Raw genomic sequence first — 20,999 nt, 5'->3', positions numbered from 1 at the left:
CATTCACATCTCTTTCACTGACTAATAGACACACATCTTTGGAACAGACTCCTGTAGTGCAGTGAATAAGGCATAAAAAATTGTGACCATGTTTCATAACACACAAATTGCAATGCCAAATTAAGTCTGAGCAGGTAACATTAATTTTAGTGCTTCCTATCTTTTATGCAATGCACTCTGCAGAACCTAAACCAATATATGACCTTACATGACATGGCCAAGTCACAGAAAAAGAAGATAATAGTTATAAATTAGAATAAGCTATTTCAGCCTTTTCTCAGACCTAATGGCTTGTAGGTAAACTGATTAGAACCAGCCAACAAGTGTAATGGTTCATTGCTCTCATCACCTTAAATATCACTGATGTTAGCCCATTGCTTCTTCATGAAGAAAAAAGTGAAGTAATAATAATTTCTGAAGCAAAAATGTCAGCTTTCAATCTTTGCTAAATCAATTCTATTTAGGAAATAGATCTCTCATGCAATACCCACACAAACAGAACTCACCTACTACATTGATGTTCTGTAGAAAAGTAGATTTGAAAGTCATCAGAGTTGTCATGGACATAAAGAAAACAACATCGTTCATCAAACTTGGAAATGCTGCAAAATTCAGATTAAGAAAATATCATTTTGGATGTAATTATGAGAAGAAATAGAGCAAGTAAGAGCTGGGGTTTTTTTATTACAAACACTTAGAAAACACCCTTTTCACAGTTAATTACCTCAGAGAGGCAGTATGCAATTATATATATTTTCATTACAATTAGAAGCTTTGAGTTTGTTCATATATTCTGTAATCCTACCTCAAATTTTATAAATGATTAAGCTATTGCTTACTTTGGTAAAATATTAGTTTATCTGAAGTGGTTTGAAGTTTTTGTTTGTTGTTTGCTTCCCCTTCCATTTTTACACAGTTCTGTCAGATTTCTTGGTATTTGAGGACACCTCAATGGAAAGTGAATTGCTTTGACACTAATGCAGCTAAAAAGCCTTTCTTTAAAGCTTGACAAGTACTTCTGCTTTTTGTAATTCCATTACTCCTACAGTAAAACTAAACTGGGAAATACCTATAGTGTAGCAGATCTTTCGAAGTATATACTTTTATGGCTTCAACACTGATAAACAAGTTTCAGGACAACCAGTATTTATTCCAGATCGCAACAATAATTCTCACAAAGTGATTATTGCATATTGTGTCCTGCCAGTGTCACATACATCACATCTAAATGTACTGAAGTGAAAAGTGAAGAAGCATAAAACATTATTTATGAAGAGGCCATAAAACGTTAAATTTATGAAAGTAAATTTAGGCATTAATCTCTTATTCCAAAGACTTGCACTTCAGCATTATTCTACAAAAATACCAAGCTGTTATGCTTGTTAAGGTATTCCCATAATTTTTGTGCATTAAATTAATACAATTGGTGAGATTCTTGCCTGGTTTTTTGAGTCAAACTCAGATTTTGCTTAGCTTCTGATGAGCCAATAAGTTTAAATACATGACAGCAGACAATTGTAACATTCTACAACTTTACTAAACCAACTTGCTGAAGCATCATTAAGGGCTACATGGACAAATGTTCAAAAAAATTAGAATTTTGCCAGAAGATTTTTTCAGAAATGTGTGAAAATACACTGTGCCACCATTCTGTAACTTCATTCTAGTATAGCAATTTCTAGTCTAGCAAGGCAAATTAATACATACCTGATGCGAGAACTAAGCAACAAAGCAAGGTGATTCTTCCAAGGGCACATATAGGATAGATGAGAAAGTATCTAAGTATTATACTGTATTATAAAAAGTGTAACATAGGTGGTATGTAAGATGAACTGGTTAGCATAAATATAACTTAATAGTTTTGACAGAGTATAAGTTAACTGAGATCACTATTTTTTTTTTCCAAAACAAATGTGATTTCAGAAGTATAGCAATTGTAAGCTGTCACATACAAAGCAAAGATCTAATTCCACCAAGTTTAAAAATATTGCCTCTTTGCGCTTTGTAATCCCCAACAGTGGTTAAGAATTGAAGCAAATGCATTGTTTGCTTCCACTTAATTGATTTATTTCCTCAAAGATTAATTTCTGTGCAATGTGTTTTCTGAAGGCGATTAATATATTTCAGAAATCTTATGCCGAGTTATGCTCAGTCAGCTCCACAGACTTAAGTAACAACAATTTCACATCCACTTACATTGTATTGGAGTAGTAGAATAAAATATCACATTGGAGTCACTTAAACCAAAACCAGCTTTTCTTTTCTTTTTTTTTTTTTTTTTTTAGAAGAAAATACTGAAGTTATGGTAGAATATGTCCAAATCCACAATTGAGACTTTCATAGCAATAACCACTTCCCTAATCCAGAGAAATACTTTTTCACTGAGCTTATTTGCCTAAGCAAATTATTCAAGTTCAGGGAACTCAAACTGGGGATGTAAAAGTTGGGTATTTAGGGTCAAAATCACAGCCCAGAAGCCCTCTTTGAGAACCACAGAACTCATTAGGTATCCGAATTCATGCTTGTACTTGAATCATAAAGTTTTTCAAGCTCTTAAGCTTATGCACTCACACAAATGCCCCCAGCCAACAGCCATTTACATCCCCAGAAAGGCCAGAACCACCAATGTAGTGACTCATGAACTCAGAGAGGAGGCAAAAGCTCACCTGGTGTTCCCTGTGCTTGTGGTTCCTCTGCTTGTTAGCTACAGACTGCATAATGCAGACAGAGAGCAAGAATGCCGTAGACACACTGCCAGGCTATACAGATATGGGTTTTTTTCCTTTTCTTTTTTTTTTTTTTTTCTCTCTTGGTGTTCTCTCTCTCATTTTTCTGTCACCAAAGTAGCCCAAATTGATATGTAAATTAGCTTCTAAATGTAGTCATGTATTTTGCAGTTGTTAATACCACTATGATTCTTTTCTATCCTTTCAGTTCTCAGAACAACCCTGTCCTTTCTATGTTTGATCTTCTTTTGTACTAATACTTGGATCCATTCACTTGTGACTAGTGTTTCCGTTAATCTAGCATCACAAAAATGGAACTACTTTAATTATTTAAAGGCTAGTCCTTGAGAAACTCCACTAGCAGTCTCCTTCCAGCTCAAGAATTCTTTCCTTAGCACAAACTATGTCCATGCCTCATTTGACATTATCTCTAATAATCCAAGTTTTAGCTAGTAGTTTTTTAGATAGAGCCATATCAGAAGCATTTCTGAATTACAAACAGAAAATAGATACCATAGTTTCCTTTTAAAAGAAAACAAACTATTCTTTCACTTACGGAAGGAGCTAAGGGTGTCCGCCCTCCATGTTTTTAAATGCAGAGATAGCAATAATGTCACTGAAACGTTTAGAAAATACATAAATAACAGGTACACGATTGAAAATGGGGAAGTATACCAGAGAACACACATGACCACACACCTCTCTTAGATGTGTATTCCTATGAGAAATAGGTACAGCTCTACCCATGCATGGAAAGGGAAAGTTTTGTTTGAACACTTCAAGGTGGTTTGGACAGAACAAGCTTTTATAATAATGCAAAGCAGCAATTTAAGGCAGCATCCAGATTTCCCACTCATGAGAAATACAAAACATAAACGAAAAAAAGCCTGCACTGTTTTCTGACATACCAACCTTATTCCCCTAATGGAGGAGGCTGTAAAATTCCATTCATGAATCTGTTTCTGTAAAGAATAAAGAGCTATAATCAACCACAGTTTAACCTTGATTTACTATTGAAAACAAAGTCACAGCATGGTAAGCAAAATATTTTTTTTTCAAAATGTCTCTTTTCCTTTCTCTCTTTCTTCCCCCCAAATTTCAAATAAGATGGATGTATAGGTAAAGAAAGGTCATACATTACTGTTTTACTCACTTGAGGAACATTGCATAGAAGAGGCACAAATGGTGGAAGTAGAAGCTGCATTTCCTCATATAAAATAAATTTTGAAGAACAAATCTTGAAGTACAATTTACCAAACATTATGTTTTGACTCAATACATCAACATTTCATATTAAACATGGAGCAGACTATGCCCTACTCTTATCTAGGATCAAAGGGAAAGGAAACTTTATATATCTTCCTAAGAGGTACTGAGCCAACAGCTTTGGCCCAGGGAGCACACTGAAGGCAAAACAGGTCCTTTTACCTAGGACCGTAGCCCTCCACGAATCTCTAGCTAATATGTGGATCTTACTTAACACCAAGAATTTGTTCCATAAAGCTGTCAGACACATTCACTCAAAGCAGTTAAGCAGAACAGTGTACTGGAAAAGAAGTGCACAGATCCAGGCAGTTGCGGTCTTCTCTCGCTCTAACATATTTCTTTTCTACTCTTTGCCTCTCAACATTTTTAGTCTATTCTCCATCTACATTTTTCTGATATGAAGAAGGGATGCTGAAATACATTCCAGATTTCAAGTCTTTCAATGTGAGACTGAAGTTATTTCTCACTTTCAAGAATTTACACTGTCCATGACTATGCCTACTCCTTTCCTAATCTCTGGTGTTTTATCCTATAATCCAAGATTGCAAATATTTCATTTTTGACACTTACTTGTCACAGGCTGCCATTCTAGTTTCTGATCTTCTAATTGTAAAAACCTCAAAATTTGTAAAACATTAAACACAATACTGGGCTTTATCTTTACTTCTTATCTAGCTTTGAGCTGCATCTTAATAAATATCACACAAATCTAGTGAGAAGTATTATGAGCAGAACAAATAACCCAAGCACTTCTAAGAGGCATGGTCAAGATAAATGAAAGATGAACTAGAGGTCAAAACCAGTTGCATTCTAATCACAGTCCCTCCTTTTACTTTCTCTGTAAAAAGTTAACTTTCATATCTGCACAAAAGAGATATTGAGGCTTGTGCTTCACATAGAAGTAGCAAACTTCAAATTATTGTAAAGTGCTCTAAAATCTATGCATAAAAAAGTGACTTTAAGTACAATAAATCAGAATACATGAAACACATCTGCTGGTAGTTTTACCATTTCAGTGGGAGAGACATGCCACAATGAGAGAGATCTCTCATCTGCCTCATTGTTGATTGAAACATATGCAGGCTGGTAGACTTTAGTTGGTTCTATCACCAAAACCTGAAAAGAGAGAACATTTGTCATTAATAAACCAGCAGCTAATACACGACAGTATTTTCAGATCTAAGCAATGGATAATCTCAAATGAAGACCTAAAAAATTTCCAGGGGGAAAAAAGAAGGGCAAGACAGGGTATGAAGAGGCTGTGTTCCTATGTACAACAGAACAGTATTACCACTATTGCAAATTAGTATTACCACTATTTATTGTATGAGACTTAAAAGTGTTACTTGGAATGCTTTTAGGGTATTGTGTTAAATGTTTTTTATAGGGTAAATATTAGCAGAATACAGGGGTTGGGTTCATGCAATGAAATAACAGGCAGTTAATTATATGAGTGTTGTGTTTAGAGTCTTATAATTCTTGTTATATCCTATCCAGAAACATAAGACACACAAAACTTGATTGGACATAACATCTTACTGGAAATCTCAGGCCATTAGTTGTTTCTTTCGTTGCCTCAAAAATTATATCTAGCCAGAAAGTCAACCTCTCTTGTCTAGGAGAATGTTCTATGGTGAGTTTCTTGAAACGCTGAATTAACATCAGATTCTGAACTAATGATTTCAAGTACCTAGAATATATCGAATTAGTGAGTTAACAGAGAAAAAACAAAATGTGACCAGATTCTAAAAACACTTAACTTACATACACATCAAAAAAATTTATGGCAAAATTAAATGTACGTTAAAAGCTACCATAATGGAAATGACTGTGTTGATTTTTACAGATTTCTGGAAAGAATAGCAAGCTTAGTCAAAAACTTAAGTCATAAGCTCACATGGATGTTCATGAACATCTTTGTTCATGTTACATGAGTAGTTACATAGTTACATGAGTAGTTACATGGTTATTAGACAGGATATTATGAGCTAGAAGATGGTGGGTGAGGGAAGCAGCAGCTAGCTTAACTCTAAAAGAACAGTTTCACAATCTTTACACAATTGTTTCACAACGAATCATCATTGATTTCTTATAAAAGATGTGCTTCAATGCAATATAAACCCAACAATGATGGGTAAATTTCTTACTTTCCCCCTTCCTTCCCAAAATAAAAAAAACCCCAGAATATAAAGTCAGAGCTACAAACAATCTAAGATGGAAAAATCCAGAAAAGTTATCTAAGTGACTATAAGAATTTTTAAATTTGTGTATTTCCCCATAGTTAGGTACTTGAGCTACAGCCTTCTCCCACATACCACACAGGAGGTTTCAGCTTAAAAAGTTTCTCTGCTGCTTGTACTGCTTTACCAACGTCGTTAGCCAGCATGCTCACGCTGAAGAACTGTCCAACGTCCCAGTAATTGTTCATTTTTTCTAGGCTTCCTTTTCTTCCCAATAAACTGTTTAACCGTACACCTGTAAAATTTTAATTAAAATCTTATTTTCTATCAGTAAAAGACTAATAAATATTTTCACTGCTCAGTCTATCAGCAAAAGACTAATAAAACTTGATTAAGCATTAGTGGCAAAAATAAAGTGGAGCAAATTTTCCCCAGGAAAAACAAAAACAAACACAAAACCAAAACATTGCCCAACAGAAAGGCTGGGTCTGCAAATAACATTCCCAATACAGTTCAGGCAGTCGCAACTCCTGCAACAGTGCTGGAAAACCTCCTGTGCCATCTGTCTGGGCTATCTTCCTCCTGTTTGTCAACGTAAACTGCACATCTCTGTATCCTCAAGATCCGCATCTACTGCAAGAGATCAATGGCTAACAGCTCTACACAAGTCCACCCCAGAGCAAGGTCAGGGGAATGATTTAAAGCCACCTTTGCATTCTTCCACTTTAAGGTTCAAGTATGTGTCTATTGCAACCCATCGCTACAGGCATTTTGTTTTCTTCATAGAGAGAGAGACGGAGAACCTCTCTGTGGCACTGTGTGTGGATATTTACCTATTTTTCTCAGTTCCATTGAGCTTTCAAACTGTTGTCCTGCAACAAGTAGCAAAATTGCAAGGTTAATTCCAGAATATAGAGTTGACTGGAGTTCGAATCCTTTGCGATACCTGCAGAGAAGAGTCAAGAGCTCACATCTTACTGTATGGAACTGAAATGCTGCAAAGTTTTGGCAGGTATTTTAAGCTATTAATTTATCATAAGGACTATAAGGTTAGTTGGTACCAATGGCACTCTTTGCAAAGAGCAGTTGAAAGAAAGTAGCTTTTTTTCTTATAGTGAGAAAGAAAAACTACTTAGTTTTATGTCCTGCCAGCTTGTGTAGTTTTGTTAAAATGAAACAAACTGGTTACTGCAAAACTCTTAAATGCAACAGAACCTAATTTTATTATATTATTCATATGCGAAAAGCAATGAAACTATTAGTCTTCAGTGCAAGTTTTTTAAAAAAGGCTTAAGGAAACTGAGACACAGCTGACAGGAGCTGAATGCACACCACTAGCGGGTGCACAATGAAGAGATCCATCTGAAGCTTCTAAGTTCACTACTACCCATCCACGTGGCACTAACCATGTTGAGGGGGGAGAAAAAGGGGAGTATTTCACAGTTAGAGCACAAACCCACATTGCTAACATTACTGTACTCAGCAGTAGTTTATATGATTATACAAACCTATGTGTACCTATGCAAACAGCGTGTGAGAGCCTGTCTGCACATGCATGCCTCACTATCTTAAGAAAAGTCATAATGTAGTTTATCAGTAATTTTCACTATATACAGTAGATCATTGCATTTCCTGGAGATAAGTATGGCAACCATCCTTGCACAAAAGACCACTTTAAGTCCCATGATCTAACTTGTATTTCATTTGGTCTTGAAACATATTAATTGTAAATTTTTTCTACAAAGACCTGGGTGAATGAAGTTTAGCATTCTATATTCATGATAGCCTCTAAAGAGAAGCAAGGAAATACTTATTCAAAGATCTGGTGCTCAATAATCAAACAGTACCCTGAAGAAAAGAGATGAGTAGAACAACTGATTTTCTAATTCTTACAGCCCTGCCTTTCATAAACAGAAGTAAAAGTCTGAAAGCATTTTAAAATAGATTTTTTTTCCGTTACCATTCAATGGCATGGTCTCGACTATTGGTATCTTTACATTCAGAATCAAGAAACATATCCTTGTAGATCCTCCCACATAAGCAAAACATATCTGGAGCAGGGTGATCACACGTCTGCAGGACTTGAAGCATAACTTGTAGTGCCTTCTCTCTGTCACCTGCATTATTTCTTCTGAAATAAAATACAGAGAATAAGAGTTCAGATCTGAAAACAGTAACTGTAAGATGGTGGGATAACATTATCCCCCATCTATCTCACAACCCATCTATCATTACTATATGCAGATTTGACTTTATTTAGACTGATTATGATGTTGGTTGATTTATAAAAAACACAGAGTTTTTTTGGGTTTTTGTTTGTTTGGTTGGTTGGTTTTGTTTTTTTGTTTTCTTTTTTTGTTTTGTTTTTATTCTGCCATAAGACTCTATTTCTAGCTCACATAAGAACTGATTTAAGCCCAGAACTCCTCAATGAAACAAAATCTGCCATCTAACTTGATTCCTCCTTGTATAAGTTGACAGACTCTGCACATCCTGCAATAAGAAACAAGTGCTTTTTTAGTGTTTGTTCATAACAATACTTAACAAAACTGGCCATGTCAGCATTTGAGCTGACAGCTCATTCCCCCATGCCCAAGATATATAATCTTGAATCCAGATGGTCCAGAGCCAATACCAGGCAATACTGACTAAGTACAGGAGAAGCCAGGTCAATCCTATTTTAGCCAAAAGAACGATAGAGCTCAATATGGGGACCTTTTTTTCCCTCCCTTTACCTTCCAGTTTTTGTTAAGTCCAGAATTCATTATTTGCTGCAAAAAGTCACTAAGAACAAACAAAAATGTCTATTTGCAAGAGTAATGTAAACACAGCTTAAGAGTTTAACAGCCTCCTGAAGACATTTTTTAATCATCAGAGAGATTTAAAATATTTACCAACCCCTTTTTGTAACTGTTTACAATTTTCTGATCCCTACCTCGGTATCCAGGAACAGGCTTACAAGTACTGTGATAACTTTGTCAGCAATACCAGTAGCAGATAATGGTTTCTGGTAAATTTATTATTTGCATGCCCTTAAAGGATTAATATTTACTGTAAAGTGGCTTAGTTCCTTAGGTAACCAGCTGACGCAATAAGACCAATAACAACATATTTGTATCAAAATTCAGGCTTCTGTGCACGTTAAGTGCAGGAGAACATCTAATAAGATTAAACAGATTTGTAGCTAGTTGTGCAGGCTTTATCCTGCCTTTGATGTCACTGGCAGAGTGTAAACTTTCACAGCGAGTACTTGAATGTTTTTTAAAGCATTTTTTTTATTCAGATTGACTATTGTTCTGAAATTAATACTGGTTTTCTCTAATGAGCACACAAGGAGAAAGTTAGTATCTTTGTTTCAGTTTTACGACAAATAAGCAGAAGTTAAAAAGTGTGGGGGTAAATCCATTGCACAGGTCAGCAAGCTCTAACAAAATCTGTTCTGAACCAACTAAATTCTCTCAGCACGGGCAACCAAGTTTCACTGTTAGTAATATGAACACACAGAAATTTGAGTAAACAGAGCTTAGAACAAAATTAAGCCCTAAAATGTAAGTAAGTCCAACAGCTCCCGAGTAATGTGTAACATAGTTACATAAGTCAGCACATGTTCAAGCTTTTGTTGAAAAGACAAGAAATACACAATTAGTATGTATCTTACAGCACTGTAGCATGGAAAAAGAAACTTAAAAAATCACTGCTTTCCAGATGGGACAAGCTTTGACTCAACTCTGCCTTGTATGAAAATAGGTTGAATATAAATGATAATACAAAGAGGTGTTACGTACTGATTGAAAAAGCGTAACTTTAAAGAAAAAAGTAAAATTCCTAAAGCAAGACCCTGCTTAAAATAGGACACGATGCAGATTAACACTTCTGGACACCAAAGGATGAACCTGTACACACCAAGTAGAATACTAGGAGTATTTCAAACGACCAAGCCCTAAATAAACAAAGGACTCAAAATAAAACTGAGTCTCTTATGAGAATGAAAAAATCATCATTAAAATATATATTAAAATAAACAAAATTTAGCACATGACAGATATACACTAATCTATCAGGGTATTATTAAAACAAAAGTCAGTTTAGGTATCTTTATAATAAACTCTGTTTTTCACAGCAGCAGAATTTGATGCCCACTGGGCAATAAAAACCCAACATAACAATTACAATAATCTACACTTCTGGGAACAGTTATCGCCTTCTAAAGCAATCCCAAAAATAAAGGGCTAACCAAGGAAAACACAAACACACACCCCCAACCTCCACCTCCAAAAACAACCAACAAGAGAAAAATCATGTAATTCAGGCGGCAAGCAACTTCTCTAAGTCAATGTAACAAAAATGCTCTTGGATAATTATGCAGAACCTGTTATGCTAGACCATTTTCATCTCTTATTTCACATCCCACACTTTGTCAGATCTGCATGTCTGACAGCTTATAATTTGTTTCAAGGTGTCTTGAAGCAGGTCTGTGGTATTATCAATACAGTAAAAGAGATTACCTTAAATCCTCAAGGCTGTAGCACTGACATTTATTTTTCTCACGCAATATCAAATACATTAGCTTCCCCACTCTCCTCAGACCCCATTTAAAGCCACAGTAGAGTGAGTCACAAAAATGGGGGTTAGAAGGTACTTCTGGAGGTCAATAGAATCTCCTTCTCAGAGCAAGACCATCTCCTAGCACTAGATGAAAGCAACCTTGGCTTTACCTGAAAAGCTGAATCTATTAAATATCCAAGAATGGAGATGTCACAGCCCCTCTGAACAGGGAAAGCCAAAGTATGTTATGATGTACAGTCATGAGAAGTAAATTGGTGTACCAGGTGAGGCTGATTCTGCAAAGCAAATCCCCTGAATATGAATCTTTATAAGCCAGAAGAGAATCCTAAAAGGCTACTACAGAAAGGGCCCTACCCAGTTCATTTTACTGCTCCTTGGTTACAGGCCAGCTTGCACTGAAATACATAAGTCCTTTGTGGCATCACACAAACTAGTCACTTTGGGAATGAAATACATTTTTGAAATAGGCATTTTTCATTGGTGCTCTTCAACATACCATCTCCATAGAATCATAGGATAGTTTGGGTTGGAAGGGACCTTCAAAGGTCATCTGGTCCAACCCCCCTGCAATGAACAGGGACATCTTCAATTACATCATGTTGCCCAGAACCACATCTAGCCTGGCCTTGAATGTCTTCAGGAATAAGATGTATCCTACTTTAAACAAGTCTGCACACACATGCAGTGAAAATGAGTTACTCTTCATGGTTTGTCTGGGTCTTTGGGGGAGCAGTTTTTAAAACCACTAATCACAATCTGAAAATTCTTTCAAAATATACTTCTACCTTCACAAAATATATTTTAATGGTAACTGAGATAGATAGGAAAAAAAAAATACTACTACGATTTATATAGAAACATTATCAAAACAAAGCATATACCTTGAGAGAGCTGTTAATAACTTTTTTTTCCTCCCACTGATTTCTTTGTGAGCACATTTTAGTTCTCTCCCTTCAAACCTTGCCTTGTGAAAACTTGCACAGAAATGAAACAGAGAAAATCAGTCTAAATTATGTGCACACAATAACTGTGAAAGCTACTGCCAGTGAGGAAAGAGATCTTCGAGTTACTTCTAAATACTAGGGCAATTATGAAAATATCATAGTGCTTAATAAAACACCACCAAAATCCCCCCACAAGCAAAATGCTAGGACTTAAAATGAAATGGACAGAGACTAAAAATTAAAACCAGCATGATGCCTGTTACAAACACATGGCATACTAATCTTCAATACTATGCATAGTTTTAGGCTGTATTTGAAAAATAAACCAAAGTATTAGGATTAGGAAAAAAAAAAGCAAATGAAGAAAAGAACGGTCGATGGTATGAGATAATTACTCTATGAAGAAAACTTCAATAAACTAAGGCTTTTCAGTAAGACATAACTATATATTTTTTTCCGGGGGGGGGGAGGGGGGAGGGGGGGGCGGGGAAGAAGCTGTCCCGCAGGACATGTTTATAGCCTCCAATCACTTCCTTTAAATTAGTCTTAATGTTCTGTTGCCAGTTTACTTTTGCCTGGTAGTTTGTTTTCTCCAGAAACTGCTCACTGATTTTCTTGTGAATTTGGTAATTTGCTCATCACAGTGTTGCCATGAGTTATCTGGCTGCGTACTCTGCCATGTTTCTTTAATCACAGAAGCAGTCTTCTCACTTCCCTCTCTACACAAGCCCCCTTTATCTGTCTCCCCATCCTAACCGGCTATCTCCTCTTTTACCTCTCTGAATCACTCTATAGAGCTACAAACCTGATGAAAACAGCTTAGCACATCATAAAAATATTTTTTTTTTTTAAGCATGTGCATATAAATACATATACGGAGCAAGCAGAACTGAGGTATGGTCAAGTTACACTGCAACTTCAGTATTGTATCATGTGTTCTAATTGGCTGTTTTCCACCCCATCCCATCCTGCTGTCATATTTTGTCTTCATCCAGGGTTGGAGTCAGATATTCTTATTCACAATGAGAGGTATTCAACTCAAATACTTTCCTCTGAAGCCAAGGGACAAGTTGTAAAATGAAGCAATATCGCTTCTTCCAAAAAGCACAATACATTTAAAACCTTTCTACTACTAAGTAGTTGTGATGGGATTTTTTTCTCTCTCTGCCAAACCTGTCCATTTCTCAACACTCTCCCTCTCAGAAAGAAGCTGCTGTTCTGTAACTTGGCAACTTCAGTCAGCAGAATTGTGGCTTGGATTTAGAAGCCCAGAGGTACTCTGAGACATGTTTGCTTGTTTCCAGGGGGGTACAACTACACCACCAAGCAGTAAGTCCTAAAGGATGCCCTCATGCTCTTTCCTTCTCTTGTACCCACAGCATCCTCATAGCTATTGATATTTAAGGGATCTGAGACATTCTTAGATAAAAAATTTGTAGCTGCTAATGGCACCAGAAACACTCCCTCACAAATCAGTCCTGTCCCCATCCACCACCCCACAGTTGTCTAGGCCTCTCCCCGTCTGAAGCACAGGAATAATTTGTTGAGGTTTGCTACTGTTTGCTCAAGTTTTCTGTGAGTTTGTACTAATGGAGAAAGGTTACAAAACCAGCAATCAATCATTATTTGCAGAAAGCAGAATCTTAACAAATCTATCCTCTTTTTCCCTTCTAAAATTTACTTGACAAACACAAAAAATACAGCTGTTGCCTCAGCAAGTCCCTGAGCTGCAAGTTGGTGGAACTAGTGGGAATATTTAGTGAGATCTATCGGAGTACATTTTCCTGTCTTCATATTCTTCCCCAGGTATGTGCTATTGATCACTGTCAGAGACAGTCTAGGAATCTAAACTAGAAGGAGATATGCCTTGAGCCAGTATGGCCTTCCTTACACTGTTTCTCTCCCCTAGCTCTCAAACATAATCCAGAAATCATATTCATATCACAGCCTCTCACCTGGAATAACATTTGCAAAATCCAAATTCTCTATTTTCCTTTCTTTTTTATTTCATGGCTTCTTATCCCCACCTCAGCCCCCCACCCCCACCCCCATCTATTTTCTTCCCCTAATCCTTCTCTCCACTGCAGTCATTATACAGAGTCCTAGTTTTAAATATCCCCAAAACAAAAATTCTTCCTGCCTCACAGGCTGGTTTTACCAGCTTTAAAGCATTGGCGTAGTTAAGGAGCCAGAATTACACTCCATGAATGAACAAAGGTAACAGGAGCACCATGGATTTCACTGGGACAAGACTTAGCTGCTTCTGTAAGTAAAAGCTGATACAATCTTTTTTTTTTCCACCATGTTGTTGACATCTTCCATTGTATGGCTTATTTCCATCTGTCTAGCTGGATAAGACTATGTACTATAGAAAACCATATGTCAGTGAAAAGTAATTCACTCAAGGAAATCCACCTTTTCTGTATTGATTTAATCTTCTCTATTACTTTAAGCAAGCAAACAGATTTCCTGAAAAGCAATGCACAGGGGAATAAATCAAACCATAACAAACAATTCGGAAAACATTTCTCATAAAGTCAAATGCATTCAAAAAGAGCAACCTGTTTTTTCCACTCTATTCCTATATGAATCTTGTGTTTTTTTCTTATTTCAGCCTTCAGGCATTTACCAATAGTTTACTACACATATTACGATTAAAAAACCCCCTGATCTCACTGTCACATTGCAGAGGAAATGTCAGTGAGACAACTTAATCGATTAGTATAAATACCACCTTTCATAAAATAACTGGTCTTCATACATAATACTGTATTCATTTATCATCACATACAATACTTCTGCCTACAGTATACATAATTCATTTAAAAGATGAGGTTTTTTTCATTTTCTTGCATAAAAATAGGACACTATTAGTTAAATATGCCCTAATGGCTCCATGGCAGATGATCTGAACTGCTACTAACCATACAGAAATCTACAGAAAAAAAGATTTAAAAAAATTTCTTATTTATTGAGGAATACAACTAATTTGATTATAGGTATTACACTAGCACTCTCACTTAAAACAAGAAAGTAATTTGTGAGTTAAGACATTTTACCAAGGATGCAATTTGACTGTATAACCCTCGATATTTGAAAGAGTGGATAAGGAAAACAAGACCCTGAATTGGGCTTTCAGACTAGGACTAAATTTGCAATTCTTCAGTTAGATGTAACAATGAAAAAAATAGCTTTTCCCCCCCCTCATATACACTTCAGGTCCTTCATGTGAGCTGCTCATGTAAAATGGGGAACCCCATGATGTGTTTTTCACTAAATCTGAGTAATTGCGGAACAGAACATTTTAAATAACCCAGTGTTTTTCAATGGGAATAATTTCCTATGGCTACTGTTATTCACAATTACTAGTGATTTTCTCCTTGCACCCTGTTATGCCCTTCCCTTGATAATTGCCTTTTTTATTATCATATTGGAATATATTGCTTGTTAAAACACAGCATGCTGAGTTAAATAATAGTGACTGCAGCTGCCCTCATCTTTAATATAACTGAAGATAGAACTGCCTTGGAAAGAGGCTGAAGTCTTCACAGCTCTGGCCTCATGTCAGGCCTGGGTTTTGTTTTAAAGTCTACTCTGTTTTGAACAGAATTTGGCATACCCTTTGGCCTCTTTGCAAGCTTCCAGAACTTGGTAACTTGGTAAATAAGGCCAACTGGAAAATACTCAAACATAAGTGTACTGCAAATCATCAAAAACTGCTATGCAGCCCTAAATTCATGAAGCAGATCCCAAGCAAACAGCCAGCTGACAAGTGCACTTAGTATTTGAATCAACTATATAAATAAATAACAACTAAATATCTGTACTTTACTATATATATACACTGCAGCAACAGGAGGTAAAACAATACAGAACTATCATCTTTTTCTATTACTCTCTTAACTTGATTACATCAAGTAAAATTCACAGAAACTGATTGCAAAAGTTTCCTCTCCCATTGGCTTTGATCATGTTTGTACTGTTTATGTGCTCAATGTACTCGCTCAATGCTTTTAGATAATTTGAGGCAATATAAATCACAGAATGGGAAATGGTTCATTTTATTCTAAAAATATTAAATTAAGAGAACGTATTCTATAAATGTGTTTGTTTTTTTTTAAATCACAGTTATTGTTTTCTACAAAAGATTTGTAAAAACAATAGTAGGGCTTTTTTTAAAAAAAACAAACCCCAACACTAAGATTTTCTTTCACTCTTTGTTTTGTTTGTTTCTTGGTTTGTTTTTTTTTTTTCCCAGAGGGATCAAAAATTTAACTGTTGCTTATAAGCAATCCACATGATGCTTTAAAACATTGAAGCATTGTGGTTCCAAACACAAGAGTCATGAATAAAATATATAATACATTAACAAAACATATTAAATCACTTCATATGTCCATCTCCCTTGAGAAGAATTCTTGGGGAGAATCTTTTTTTTTTTTTTTTTTCTTTAATTAAAAAAAGGGAAGAAAATTGTAATGCTAGAGAAGCAGTTGTAACAGCATGCCACATACATGCAGGTATTATTTCTACCTCCTCAATAAAGACAGCCAATGCACTAGATATTCAGGGAAATTACTTATTGGAGGGGTAGCTGTATGTGTTCACACATTCAGATTCTGCAAGACATCAAATCCCAGAGTGAAAGTTTCTGCAAAAATAGGATAATTGCCTAGCTCCTCCGTGTGAAAAATCTAGAAATTCATCAATAAAGGTACCCAGCAGAACTCAGCTATAAGAGCAGTACATTAAAGAGCTCGTTTGGCAAGACCCAGATTGCAAGGCCAGCAGTACTATCCTAAGTCAGTGTTATCTACTATGGCTGTAACTTGCACAGGAAAGCAGAGTGGACAAAAGCAACAGTGACATGCAAACCATGGCACAACACAGAGGAACACCCTTTAGAACTGTGAAACCCTCAAAATTTCAGGAAAAAAAGAAAAAAAAAAGAGAGAGAGAGATTCAGGTCATCATTACACCCTAAATTCAGGCCCCATATGTGTACTTGCCAATGTGAAGTTAAACTGTGTGATCAAGGGAGGGACTTTGTGTGGGTTTGATTTGGTTTAAAGGAAACCTGACTACTGGTCATGTCATACATGAGCAGGTTTTACTGTGAGGTTCTGCCATGGACTTTCATTCACTATTGCTGTTGAGGCCTCTACTTTGGGAGTTGGGATGCAGGTAGCGTAGAGGCTGGAAGCTGCAGGAGAAAGGACAACCATACACCTGAGGCATCTGGAGACCATCCTGCATGACTGTTTTCTAGCTTTCTGCATGTCCCTTCACCCAAAGACTCGCCACAGAAATGTGCAATCCTCATTTTATAGGAGCGCCAGCTTAAGAACCTAAAGGGTAAGTAAGAAAGGTGCATTTACATTAATTGTTGAAGACAATGGGATTTAAAATATGCTCCATGCTTCATACTTCAAAAGACAAATCACTGTAGACACCTCAGTTTGAAACCTTTAATTAGTGGACTTCATGAATCTATGTGTTAGTTCCATATCTGTAAATGGAACATCGCTGTTCTATTTCTCCATGATATGGGTATAAATTACTCGGGTATTGCAGCAATAAACATTAAAGAACCCATTAGGAACTAATAATATTTCATGCATGGACTGGAGGGCTATGCCATATAATAAATGTGTATTTATTTATCATATGGTACTGTTACACCGTTAACAAGCAAATCAACACAAAATACTGAGATACTGACCAGGTGACCTCCAGCCATTCCAATGCACCACACCAGGCAAAGCTCTCAAGGAAAAAAATCAGACAGCCTTCAATTAGACACACGTTTAAAACGGAGGAAATAAAACGGCAACCTTAATTCAGAAATTTCTTAGCTTTCAAGAATTGAACTATGAGAACATACTTTTATGGTGGCTCACATACCTCATCTGCTTACACAGTGCTTGCCTCCCAGGCAGAGTATATCTGAAGCAACCAGCCATCTACATCTGAAACACCCAGCCCTCAATTACACAGTATCTTACTTCGTACGAAAGCTGTGAGTACAAATATTGAAAACATTCACGTTGCCCATTTGGGCTGAACTTATACCTAAAGATATGTTCCATTCTATGCCTAAATTAAGGTACTATCAGACCTAAATCTCAGCTGGGAGGTAACAAGGAAAAACATCTTAAACCAACCCAAGTTTGTTTAAAAGAGAGCACTCTACTCTGCTTGTATGTGGACTCAGAATTAATTAGCTTAAGACACTAGCAGAGGAATGACCTTTTGCTCCCTCAACTTCTAAACAAACAGCCAGGAAGGTGACCTATTTAGATAGGCCAGGCTTGGAAACAAGCACAAGCCTGTCGTTGCAAACATCCTTTATTAGCCTCTGGTATTAGACATAAGTGATTGCAAATGTAACACATGCTCAATGCTCCCCTCTGAAATGGAAACCAGGGATGAAGACAGCTATCTAGGAGAGGGGATATGCTTAAAAACTTGCTATGTGAATCAGGGTACCGGAAATTCGCATTAAAATGTCTGCCTCCACTACATTCGATAATAGTAAGTGCTTTAGCATGTTTCTGCACAGTACTCTGCAGGCAGGCCCAGGCTTGTTTTGCTCACGATCCAAGTCAGGCCAGACCCATCCTGGCTCTGAACCAGCAGACATGCCGCTAATCTGGAAGGGTTTTGAGGCTGAAGTAAATCATTCCTGCCCCTTCCCTTAGCTCAGCTTATTAACTTGAACTCAACATGACTGTGGTACAGACTGGATTTGTGTCCACCTGATGTACCAGCAAAGACCCGATGCCCCCAGAAGCAATCCCCTATCACTTGCCTGCCACATCACCAGCTCTGTACAGCATGAGAATAACACTGACTTGAAAATGCTAAGTGAAATTCATTGCCAACAGAACTCAGTTGCAGAGTCTAAGACTAAATAAATGAATGACTTTCCCTGTTAATTATGATCACATTTCTGGTACACTTTTATAATGAAATTCAGTAAACATTAACTTCTGCAGGGTCAGATATTCTTACAGATGCCAGTTCTGTTTTCCTTATGATGTATTTTGTTCCTGGTAAGCTCAATCAGATGTACTGAATAACATTAATACTGTTCTGTATGCTGAAATTAATAGAATATTAAGTGAAAACACTGTTCTGTATTTTTATAAATAGATTCTGGTAGAACTCACTAAAAAGAATTTCTTTTTAAAACAGAAGAAGTAATTAAAAAATCCCATGGAAGTCAGATGGTAAAAACAACACTTTCGGAGTAATTTTAAACTAAGTGGACTTGTTCTGAAAATTTTCAAGTCTTAACTTTTTACTTTTGTCCACGATTTTGTTTAAGAAGGAAAAAGCATCTATAGAAGCTAAATTCTGCATTCTTACTAATGGAAAACTGGTCATTCAGTTTACAGAAAAACTTTTCTGTAGGAATGTTTAAATTGTTCCCAGAAGAACACAAGGAGAGTCATGCTGGTTCAGGCTAGTGATCTATTTAATGAAACCTGTTGAAAGGGAAAGCAAATTCGTGAGCAAGTAATTTTGTCTTGTCTTACCAAGGTGCTATTGGCATTGCCAAAACAGAAGTTTTAATGGCATGAGGGCCAAACGCTGCTCAAAATACAAAGACTCTGAAGGCAAGGAACTTGCCAATTATACTATGCACATCTAAACGTGCACATTAAGTTTTAAAACCTGATCAAATCAGGATATTTTCCTGAGAACAAGGCACAACCCTAGCATTAATCTTACTGGCAAATTTAAATATCTTGAGTTAAGTTCCTGAAACAATAAAAAGTTGGGCAAACTTCTGAAAAATAGGGCTAAATCCTTTGTGTTGAAACCACTTCTCAAGACATTAGTATGATATCTTAAGCCTATTAACAAACCACCAGATCCTTTTGAAAAATAACTGGTTTATATGAACTTCCTTGTTGGAATGTACTGCATTCTTTGTTCCTGGAACTTGCGTATGGTTGCATACGAATGATTTTTTTATTTTTTTTTTTTAGAGAACACACTCTAGAAAATGCTGTGAAAAGACTGTTCTTTGACACAGAACTGATGCAGTGATATCCAATACTTTTCTGAGTAATGATCTTACACTTACTTCTAAGTCTGATGAAACTGACAAATGGCACTAGACATTACCATTGCCACAGGAACTGCTTTTCTAGATCTATTATTGAGTTCTTAATCTCTTTGACATATGCCATCCTGATGCTGCGAATTTTTAGTTAGACTGCAGGTCACAATTTTTAATAGCATGTGGATTTTATCTAACAAGTTACTTTTATTACTACATGTGATTTTATTTGCGTAAGATCTATTTTCTACAATACAAAATTAATATAAATTTTTTAGAAAAAATCCTATTATACATAGGCACTACACATATCTGTAGCTAACCAGAAGAGTTCAATTATATTGCTGTGCTTCCTAATCTAGCAAAGTGCCTGTAGGTCCAGATCACCTTTCAAGGTGCCTTTCAAGGAAGCTGTATCATGAATGTGTATTCATGAATCGAACTTGTTACCTATTACTTTAATAACTCAGCCAGAACTCTTTCACGCTAAACTTTTCAAGATGTTCTGAATAATCAGTGACTCAGAATAAACAATCTCAGCCTGACCAAGAACCCGTTGCTATCACTGGAGTCTTTCACAATTACTCAGGTGGCCTTTGGAACAGATTCACTCTCACGAGGTTTCTGACAAAATGATGGTTGTTGGAAAATAATTGTTTCAAAAATTACAAGCTGTCCTGGTGCACAGGAAGTATGGGATTAAAGAAAGATGACTGCAGTAAATATCTGTGTGCAAAAAGTGAAAAGAATTTGATATTATCTGCCCTATAAATTTACACATAAGCCCATATGAAACAGCAATAAAATGAAATAACTTCAATCGATCATCCTTACCTGTTCAATGCAAAAGCATAATGAAATTTAATGTTGTGTTGATCAGCTAGGTCACAGGTAGGAAGCATTTCTAGTGTTTCTACCAGCTTCACCATAGCATCATAGTCCTGGTATGAATTAAAAAAGAAAAAAAAAAAAGAAAAAAAAAAAAGAAATTGAAAGCAGAGGAAAGCATCACTAAACTAAAATGTATCATGACTGCTAGGCAGTATCTCAGGTGACTGTTCCTAGAAAAGTCAGTGAAACAGCCACAAAATCTGTGTAAGGAAATAAACAGGGATTTTGTCTATCCATGTCAGCACTTGCCTCTTCCTCACTTCAATGCAACTGCCCAAATTACTGAGTCTCTCTGGCCAGTTTGATTGATTACACTCCCAGCACTGGGAAGAAGAGGTGATGAGCCTGGCTTTTT

The 20,999-nt window shown here is 36.4% G+C and overlaps 1 protein-coding gene across 1 annotated transcript in view; it reads right to left on the bottom strand.

Moving 5' to 3' along the window:
• The window catches only part of MAP3K15 (mitogen-activated protein kinase kinase kinase 15), an 85,988-nt gene that overhangs the window by 23,282 nt on the left and 41,707 nt on the right, over positions 1-20,999 (bottom strand). The window contains exons 6-13 of the mRNA XM_030475762.1: positions 20,588-20,694; positions 8,133-8,303; positions 7,006-7,118; positions 6,308-6,467; positions 5,532-5,682; positions 5,001-5,108; positions 3,639-3,688; positions 507-602 (exon numbers count right to left, since the gene is read on the bottom strand). Coding sequence (XP_030331622.1) covers positions 507-602; positions 3,639-3,688; positions 5,001-5,108; positions 5,532-5,682; positions 6,308-6,467; positions 7,006-7,118; positions 8,133-8,303; positions 20,588-20,694 — 956 coding nt within the window. The remainder of the gene's footprint in view (positions 1-506; positions 603-3,638; positions 3,689-5,000; positions 5,109-5,531; positions 5,683-6,307; positions 6,468-7,005; positions 7,119-8,132; positions 8,304-20,587; positions 20,695-20,999) is intronic.

Source organism: Strigops habroptila, chromosome 2 (assembly GCF_004027225.2).
Source record: "Strigops habroptila isolate Jane chromosome 2, bStrHab1.2.pri, whole genome shotgun sequence".
Classification (NCBI taxonomy): domain Eukaryota; kingdom Metazoa; phylum Chordata; class Aves; order Psittaciformes; family Psittacidae; genus Strigops; species Strigops habroptila.
Note: the sequence above shows the minus strand (reverse complement) of the source record. Positions and strands in the feature narration are given on the sequence as shown.